At 46.6% G+C, this 9940-nt stretch overlaps 1 protein-coding gene across 2 annotated transcripts in view; it reads right to left on the bottom strand.

Moving 5' to 3' along the window:
- Window positions 1-3274: 3274 nt before the first annotated feature.
- Window positions 3275-9940, bottom strand: part of LOC132591152 (zinc finger protein RFP-like) — a 76225-nt gene continuing 69559 nt past the window's right edge. Inside the window, exons 4-8 of one of the 2 annotated variants that reach the window (XM_060270700.1) lie at window positions 9556-9578; window positions 7563-7681; window positions 6475-6507; window positions 5222-5251; window positions 3275-4606 (exon numbers count right to left, since the gene is read on the bottom strand). In XM_060270700.1, the coding sequence (XP_060126683.1) occupies window positions 4089-4606; window positions 5222-5251; window positions 6475-6507; window positions 7563-7681; window positions 9556-9578 (723 nt within the window). In that variant the 3' untranslated portion in view covers window positions 3275-4088. The remainder of the gene's footprint in view (window positions 4607-5221; window positions 5252-6474; window positions 6508-7562; window positions 7682-9555; window positions 9579-9940) is intronic. The other variant, XM_060270699.1, reaches the window with a different exon arrangement.

Raw genomic sequence — 9940 nt, 5'->3', positions numbered from 1 at the left:
GAAGGAAGTTCTAGTAACAAGACCGCGCCAGCCGCGTCTTTGCAGTTCAAGAGACAGCACCAGGTCCGAGAATGGCCGCTGGGCAGAGTCATTTCCATCACCAGCTCCCCCCTGCCTCTTAGCGCCCGCCTATGTAATGCCCCCTCCCCTTTCCCAGGGGGCAGTACTATCCACTTGTGCGAAGCACTGCTTTAAACACTAGCCTGAGCACTTTAAATTAAGCCCAGAAACATCCTAGCAGCCAATGCAGCTGTTTTAGGGTTTCTAGGGGTACCAGCGGTAACCCTACTCAGGGATCTGGCTGCTAGTCGCCTCCAAAGGCAGCCCCACGCACAGCACATGGCAACAACCCAATCTGGAAGTCCCTGGAGAAATTGGATGAAGCGCTTTGACCTGCCACTTCCACGTCTCAGCTTTCCGACAGCTGATCGGGAAATCCTATGCCAAATGTAGGAGTGGACCCATGGACAGAGAGGGGAATAAAAAGCTATATTTTAGGCTATATCAAAAACCGCCAAAAGGGAAGCCCAGAATCACCGAATAGCGAAGCTTCAGTTTCCTCGCTTCCACCATAGGAAACAGATTTGCATCTGTCAATGAGCCTCTGAAATGAGCCTCAAAGTTGTGAATCGGCCCTCAGCTCTCTTAGCATGGCCCCTTAACTCGCTGAGGACTTGGTGACAGCAGCTCCTGATAAGAATAATAGGAACAATAGGCGTGAAATTCCTGTCAATTACCCTGCTTAAAACGAACCATGTAGCGAAAGCCGAGCAATTTAGTCTCAATTTATCCTCATGCCTAAGGATTTGCCAATAAATCTTTTTCCTAAGAACTCGAAACCCTATATCACCAGAGTGTGTTTGCCCCCTCCTCATAAAACCTGTGTTCTAAGCAAAAATCTGCTCTTATTCCCTTATGGGGTACACAAGAGCCTTATTGGGTTCTCCATCGATCGGAGAATATATAACAGAGGCCAACCAGAGAAGTTTGAGAAGCAAAGCCTTTATTTGCTGTTGCAACAGGGTCCTTCCCCTCACGCAGGAGAACAAGGAAGGAAACCAGAACAAAAGAGAACCTCCACTTTTATCAGTTTCCCCATCACCAAGAAACGCCCCCCAATACATCATTCCTACATCACAGCTATGTAATCAATACCTCACAAAAAAGGAGGGTTCAAGGTAGAAATCTGAGCACTTTTGACACCTCTCCTAGTCCTCCTATCACCCCTCCCAGGTGTGAATTCCTAAACACAAAGAGAAATTAACATTTTCATAAGAGTTGATCACTGTCTTTTGTTCAGAGGAGTCTTCCATTGTGAATGAGATACCATTGACAGCGAATTATGGCTCCCAAGTTGCTAGTCATGTGGAAATGTGTGCATATGCTGATCCTTAAGCCTTCCTTAAGGCAGGGTTGAGTCCAAGCGGGAGGGGTGGGGGTCTCTGGAGTGGAGCAGAGGCGAAGAAGGTGGTGTTGAGAGGGATTCTGGGTAACTGCAGCTGTCAGGTTCGGTCACCCCTCTCTGTTCATTAGTAATGGTGTCCTGCAACCCCCCCAAATATGATTTTATAACACCTGAGTGTTTCTGATCCTTACTTCTTAATTTAAATACTGTACCTTATATTTGAAAAATGTATTCCTTGTATCTGAATGTATTCATTTTGAGTTTTTTTTCTGATATACCTTTCAGTTAAGAATATAGCTCTCTCGTTCCGTGTGTTGCGTGTAATCTCCCAAGTTAAATTGTAACCTTAAATTTGTAACGTGTATTCCTTTAATGCTTTGTATCCTAAACTCTGTGGAAGAAATGTGTCTTCTCTTGAAACGATGTTATATAATAAGTAGCAACTGATCTGGTTTTTAGTGCTTATAATTCAATCACACTTTTAGGACCATTGTTTTATTTTTCCACCCCAATGCTTGATATCGTTTTATTACTGTACCACAATGTAAAATGTCTCGTTGCGTTCCTCGAACTGCCACATTGCCAAAACATCCTACAGCTACCCCAGTGGGTCTACAAGCAATTGCCAAAGAACTCGAGAATGCACATGAAATGTAAAAATCACAGGAAACTTTAATATTCACACCCATTTCCCAGGTGGACCGGTTAGCCATGATCTCTATACTGATAGCCCGGGAACTCCAAAGTTATTTCCCGCAGAGAAGGAAAACCCAGAACCATTAACAGAATCCTGGACTGCTCAAAAACTACTCAACACCTTTGATAGCTAAGATGACCCACAGATATTGCAAAATATTCTATTGATCTGCAGGGGGGTCCCTCTGAGAACTGCTGATGGCCAGATCCCCGTCATAGCTGCCAAGTTTTCCCTTTTCTCACGAGGAAGCCTATTCAGCATAAGGGAAAATCCCTTAAAAAAGGGATAACTTGGCAGCTATGATCCCCGTAGGCGAGGGCAGAGTCTCATGTGTTAATTTCTTGTGTGGTGGCAGCAGCCATAACCCTTTGCTCACCTGGTGCTGCCCATCTTTCCTGCTGCTCTCTGTGTGGTGTTGCCTGTCCGCAGTGGGGGTGGGCAGCAGGCAGGACCCCCAGCTCAGGGTGCCCGGGGCAAGGGGTGCGTGCCCCCTGCAAGGAGCAGGGAAAGGTGCGGGAGGTGAACGAAGGCAAGTGATAAAACCAAGCCGAAGGTGGAGGGGATCATGGCTTATCTGCCCCCCCCCCAACAAATTTGGTGCCCATGCTTGTAAAATCGGTTGCTGGAGGCTGCAGGGGGGGGGAGGCTGGTTTTGCTCTCTGGTCCTCCTTGCAGGTTTCCCATAGGCGTCTGGGTGGCCCCTCTTGGGCGCTGGACCAAATGCGCCCCTTTTGTGTCCTTCCACGGGGTGAGAGGAGGCTCACAGGGAAACGTAGGATGACACACTAATGAGGCCAACATCATATAGGGAAGGCGGCCCTCAGGCAGGTGGGGGGAGGAAGGTGTCTTTATTCTTAGATGTGCTACCACCTTGTGGGAAATGCAGGGAAAGGAGAGCACGCTTCACTGTTCAGTAATCAGCAGCCCTGATAGTGGAGTCAGAGTGAGTCCTGCCTGATCTTTGAGAGGGGTTGATTCCAAAGGCATTTCTTGTTCCAGCTGCTAGTATCCAGGAGAGAAATCAGATGCACCTGGTGCTGAAAAGACACTCATTGGGGAAGCATTGTGTATTTGGGGTGGGATTGAGGAACACAGGGAAGGTGCCCTGCAAAATGTATAGGGCAGCACAGCCCATGGGGCCCCTTCTGGAAACTGCCAGACTGCAACTCTCATCCTCTCTGCCCCCTGGCCATGCTGGAGGGGTCGGAGGGGAGTTGGAGTCCAGCATTATCCAGAGGACACCCCATTTGATGCCCCCGATAGACAGAATCCAGCCTGTAAATAAGGAACATTAATGCATCCTCTGGAAACACATATAACTGGGCAGAGGCCCCACTCAATGCAATGAGGTTTATTTCTGACATGGTGAGGCTGTATTTGCAGAGGGCATTTGAAGCTGACACCCTGTTCATTTTCTTTTACATTTTCTTCCCGTCTAAGGTCTCTAGAGCAAGGAGCTATCCTGCCTGATGTGGGTGAAGGGGTTCATTTTTTAGTCATCTATTAATCCAATGATGCATGTATTTTAACAACTGCATACGGTATTGTGGGGAGAGGAAGATTTCCTAGAATTGCAGAGTTGTGAGGGGTCCTGAGGGTCATCTTGTCTCACCCCCTGCAGTGCAGGAAACCTTTGCCCAACGTTGGGCTCAAACCCACGACCCTGGGATTAAGAGTTTTGAGCTCTGCCAAATCAGACATCTCAAAAGGAAAACAAGATTGAAGGTGAATAAATTTATTATTAGGACTCTCAAAAATGTGACAGTCTCTTTAAAAAGGTGCAGAGGAAATTCTGGGAAAAGGAAAATACAAAGCAACAGCAACCCATTTTTGATTTGTTAATTCTGCTGATTTAGACTAATTAATCCTCTCAAAGGGTTCTTGAAATACTGCCCAATGTACTCTTGGCGTGTAAATGTTTTTTATGTCGGTCACTCCAGTCTGGAGAGAAACATCTAATGGGCCTGAGAGGCAGATTTAGTCTCTTCAGGAGATACCGAGGTAGGTTTGAAAGTCATCCAGATAAAAGAAAGGGAGGAGGGTCTCTCCAGAGAATGAGGCTCCTGAGAACGTGTAGAGTTCGGCTCCTGAGTCAGCGTCAGAGAAAGACACACATCCCCCTTCATAGTCCAGAGTCACCCGGATCCTCCTGGGCTCCCAACTCAGGTACAGAGGAGAGGAATCAGGGGAGGTGCAGGCAAAGTACTCATCTCCCCACTTCTCCACAGCCCACACCCCCTCCTCAGGGCTTAAGGGGAAGCGGCCCTTTCTCTCCACAGACTTCCTGGCAACCCCCATAGCCCACATTTCCCCACTTCCCTCATAGACTTCCCAGAAATGGCTGCCTGCTGTGAATCCCTCACGTCCCAACACAGAAGGCTCCTCATTGAATCTCTCAGGATTGTCGGGCAGGTCTTGCTCTTCGTCTCCCCAGCTCACGCCTTTCCCCTCTTCCCACAGGATGAGCCAGGGATAGGCTGTGTCTGGATCCAGAGTCACATTTGCTGTTAGGGAGAAGATGAGGGAAAGAGAAGATTAGGTAGAGTCAGCCAAGAGACAGAAACAGACATGGGCTCATGTTCACAAGTTTGAGAATGCAAGTGTGCCCAGAACAATTTATTAAACTGTTAAAGATGTACATATGGACTCTCCTTAAGGGCAGGGGGATGTTAACTCTTGCCCTCCCAGACTCCTCTAAGATATGGTAGCTGAGCCAGCGTCCTTTTAGTTCAGCCACAAGAAAAGGGTTTTATACAGTATGTCGCTAGCTTAAGATGCTGCTCTGTTGCCATTCTCTGCTCTAGGCTAGGTGCCTTAGATCTGAGTCTAATCCACTAGAATTTATTCTAGTCTGGGAAAAAGAGGACACGTGACAATCAGTTCTGAAAAAGGTCACATGGAAAAGCAACCCAACTCTAGGCAGGAATGAAACTCTTCCCTGCTCAGTCTGATCCTTCTGGGTAATTTATCTCGCCCCCTCTGAATCTTCAAGTCCACCCTCTCTGCCTTTGTGGTACAAACAGCAGGGGCTAGAGTCAAGTTGTACAGAATAGACTCTTGACCCCCATGAAACAATAGTCCCCCCCTCCTGTGAATTGGGGTCTCCATGTGAAATTTACCTCTCTGAAGATTTCTGAATGACTGAACATCTGAGGAAGCAAAAAGAGAGGTTTAACAGGCTACAATGCAATAGGTAAAAAAACACACACACCCTTTTTATAAAACATCACCATAACATAGCGTCTGTTGTTTCCTTATTTCAAGCAAAAGATTAAATCATAAAACAAATAATTGCAAAGACGACAACTGTAGGCCTTAGTAGTGATGTTAAATATTCTCCAAAAGATTATTCTCACGAATTTAATATCACTAGGCCTAAGGAATTAAAACAACTAACGTGTTTAGCTGTAATTCCTGCCTTTCAGGGGGTTGGACTAGAATGATCATTGGGATCCTTTCAAACTCTCCTATTCCATGATTTCATGAGAAAATCAGAAATGGTAAACCATACTAGAAAATGGCGGAATACAGTCATTCAAAATCCCCGAATAAAATGGGGATCTGAACTGGATGGATGAAGAAATGTTTAACATCTGCCCCAAGTAATCTGGTGGGGAAAAGTTGTTGAAACTGGAATTTCCAAACATGATGACAAACCAAATTGCAGAGGAAGAATTGGCAGAGCTTTACCATGTAATTCCAAGGGTCTCAAAAGAACTGTGGGAACTCTGAGGAGATTGGGATGCCTGAACCACAAGAAATGGCTGGTGAGGTTGAAACTCTGAGGAAGAGGCGTCTGAGGCCTTGGCTCTGCTGCTGGGAGACCAGCCTGGCAGGAGGTAGAGGAGGGACGGGGTGCTTGCAGAAATTCAAGCAAATCTCGAGAAGCTCCAAAAGAATATCTCCAGATTGTTTGGAGGGAAAACAAAATGCAAGGGAGGTTCCCTATACATGAGAACTCGACAAGATGGACATTGGACAGACCCTGCAGGATTCTCCTTAAGGGCTTTTGTAAGATATTGTAAGGCTCTGAGGCTTTTCCCTACAATCAAGCAGAATATAAATTTTATGAAAGAAAGCAGAATCTATAAAATCGAGAGGGAAACCAGGATAATAGTCTATAGGCAGGAATGGAACTCAAGACTGGTGTGCAGGTTCTTCGCAGGGACAAGCTCTGCCCACAATGCAAGCCTTCAAACCCCCTCCCAGTTCATTCATGGGACAGACAAAGAACCCAAACACCCCTAGAGGACTGTTACCCAGAGTTACGCCATTGATTGGGGTCTCAAAGTCTGCAGAACTGACGGTTCAACACCCATGAAATATCAATCCTCATTCCTCCTGTGAAATTGTTCCTCCCCTGGAAATTTACCTTTCTGAATTGGTTTTCTGTATAACACAGCATCTGAGGAAGCAAAAAGATATAAAGTGTAAGGGCAACACTCTTCCATCAGAAATAAATCTCCATACAAAAGTAACACTTCATAACGTGGCATCCTTAAATTCAAGTACAACTGTTAAATATTAATTAAATCATACAAGAAAATAATTAAAAACAAGAAAATCATAGGAAGAATCTATGAAAATAACTAAAGCTTTAAAACTCAGCAATTATAAAGCAAGCTTATAAATAACAGAATAAAAATATTCAGCATGAATCCTGATGGTTTGTCCCTGAAATTGGGCTCTACATTCTTGGACTGGAGGGGAGGCAGAGCAATAGGAATCTTGTAAAAGGATAAAGAGGGGAGATGGAGGCAGCCTTAACATCTTCCCAAGTAAAGTGGTGAGGGAAATTATTAAAAACAAAATTGTGAAATAGAAGGAGAAGGGAAGGTTGATGAGGAAGGATTGGCAGAGCTCTCACGCAAAAGGAAGTCCTTCCTCACAAACATTCTACAAACCTTTAAGGTTAACAAGCATAATTGTGCCCTGTGGGGCTCATGTGCTCTTGCTTCCATCCTCAATGGGGGAACTCTTAGGAGATCTTGATGCTTGAAGCACTAGATATGGCAGCTGCAGGGGGGACGGCTGAGGAGGAGACGGCTCAGGCCTTGGCTCCATTGCTGAGAAACAAGCCTGAGCAGGAGGCAGAGGGGGAACTGGGGGCTTCTTAATGCCCTTTGACTCCATTCAGAGCAAGAGATCCTCCAAAAGGACAAATCCGGATTGTGTAGACAGGGAACCAAAAGGAAAAGGAGGTTCTGTAGAATTTTAAACAGAAGCACATGGGAGGAAAAAATCCTGACTTTGCTCTACACTCTGTTTCATGCTTTCTTTACAGGATCCAGTGTCACAAGATACATGGGCCATTCTGAGGGACAGGAAATGAAGGCTGGGGCACCAAGAAGGAAAGTATCCTGGGGTTACAAAATTCCATGCAATAAGAGCCTGGCATGTTCAGTTCTGAAGAAGGAATAGAATTCCCAGTGTGAAATCCTGGCAGCCATTATTCATTACCTTTCCATTGTTTCATTGCATCCTCCACAAGGTGCTTTAGATCACAGGATTCCAAGATCCTGTTCCTCAGTTCTGGGGGGAAAGCAAGTGGCTTCTCTGGACTCTCTCTTTTCTCATACCTGGTGAAAAGAAAAACAATGAATGGCCCCATTGTGGCATCGTCTCCCTAATTATTTCAGCTGATTTCAATAAAAAGAACCAAGTGGAAGTTTATTTCCCAACAGGCAATTTTCAGGATTCAGCTTCAACTCGTGACTCACATCCAGTACATCACCCACCTCCAAGCATTTCAACTTCCTGCCCTGACTGAGATGGAAAAGCGGTATAAAGCTGGGTGTCCACCACAGATTGGGGAGACCTCAGTTCAAAACCCCTCAGGACAGCTGTCAGTGGCTTCATAAGGATGCTAAACAGCATAAGGGACAAGATGTAACCATATGTGACACCACTGGAGGGCTCCCATGGCTTCCAATGATGCTAGGAGCCGAGCGCCCCTGGTACCGCCGCTCTTGGGACACCTCACTCACCATAGCTCGCTGGCTGGCTGGCGGGCTGCGCTCTGGGCCAGCTCCAGCTGTCTCGCTCACTGGCAGGCTGGGCTCAAGGCGCTCCAGCTTGAGCGCAGCAGTGGGGAGGCCAGCGGGGCCAGGCGCCCACGCAATGCCGCTGCCGCCGCTGAGTCCAGTCCAGACCCTCTGTGCTGGGCCAGCCACAGCACAGAGCGACCTCTCTCTCTCTCTCTCTCTCTCTCTCTCTCTCTCTCTCTCTCTCTCTCTCTCTCTCTCTCTCTCTCTCAGGCTCGGCTCTTCTTTCAGCGTCCCACCCTGAAAGCGTTGAGCGGCCGCTCTTTGCTAGACAGCTGAGATTCGGGGAAGGCGCTGTTTGAAGCAGGAGTCGCAGCCACCCGCTTTTGAAACACGCCAGGCAGGCTCGCTTTGGCGGCTGCCCCACTTCTCCCCCACACACATGCCCCCAGACCTCCCTTCCTTCGCAGCGCAGCCTACACTCCCCCCCCCTGAGCCCTTAGGCAAGGCACGTCCATTCCCTTCTCCTCCCGAGGGAGGGGGAGGCTTGTCGGTGCCTAGCACTTAGCAGCCGAGCAGAAGGGCCATGTCTGCGGTTCTTGCACCTTGTGACGAAAGTCCTCTACTTTCCGTCTTTATTGTACAACCTACTTCTCAGATTGTGCAAGGCTTTAATGGGGATGTCCTGAGGTAAAGTTCACTTCCCACTATCCCAGTTATTCTTCTTATAAACCCCCTCACAATGCTTGGAGTTTAAAGGTAAAATGAAAGTGCTCTTCCAGCCCAAAACGTGGCACGGTTTCTTTTAAGCTCTGAGGGGAAATATGAGACTATTCTTAATGTACACAACAGTAAGGGGTTCTCCTCACTCGAGCTTTACCCCCACTTGAAGCTTTCCTCCCACCTGAGGAAACTTTGTGTCACCCTCAAACCAGTCTCCCTCTTCCTCCTCCTCTCGGTGCACTCAAGGGATAACAACCTATCCTTTCTGCCTTAGATAGGGGTTTTGTCATTTTAATGAGTATCCCCACCAGATGAGCCATAGATACCTCTGCTGGAAAGATCACACAGGCGATGGTACAGATGGAACTTTAATTTAACATTTAATGTCTTATGAACTTAACGGTTGCATTCAAGGTTCATGTGTACAAGCATGTGGTTTCAATGGAACTGTTCTTGTTAAACATATAACTTCAAACCTCACTAATTCCTCACCTAACACTACCCTCACCCACGCTCACACTCTCCTGCTTCATCTCCCTCTCTCTCCCAACTGTCCCTAACTGCTGTTTTCTCCTCATAAAATGTTCGTAACCCCGCCCCCACAAGCATGTGATGTAACTCAAGGTAGGAGGTGCATTAACTCTTCTACATCCAGGCTGTGACCAAATATATCATCCTAGGGTTATTTCGTTACACACCTCTGCTTCAAAGAGTGATTCTAATGGAAATTAGCCAGATCCACTTACCTCTGCAAGGTGCTTCTCACATCCTGGAGGGGAAAAGAGAAGGGAATTTACTGCACACCACAGGCCACACTAGGAAGACCCCCTCAGACCCTGGAGTGGAGGAACAGCCTGGCCCTTGAATGTTAGGCTGCCTGGCACATGCTAAGGTTTTGGGTAGGGATGGCTGAATCAGCCAATTTTCATTTCTCACAGCTTTTATTTTTCCAATCTGAGATTATTAATTTTACCGATATCAAGTTCTCCACATTTCCACATCAGTTTGCAATTATTATTTAAAATCCTTATGAAAATCTAACAGCATTTTAGGGAAATTTCATGTTTGTCGGTTCAAAAGAAGATTCCATCCCATCTCTCTTGTCTTAGATTATAATTAATTAACTTTAAT

The sequence above is a fragment of the Zootoca vivipara genome, chromosome 2, assembly GCF_963506605.1.
Source record: "Zootoca vivipara chromosome 2, rZooViv1.1, whole genome shotgun sequence".
NCBI lineage: Eukaryota > Metazoa > Chordata > Lepidosauria > Squamata > Lacertidae > Zootoca > Zootoca vivipara.
Note: the sequence above shows the minus strand (reverse complement) of the source record. Positions and strands in the feature narration are given on the sequence as shown.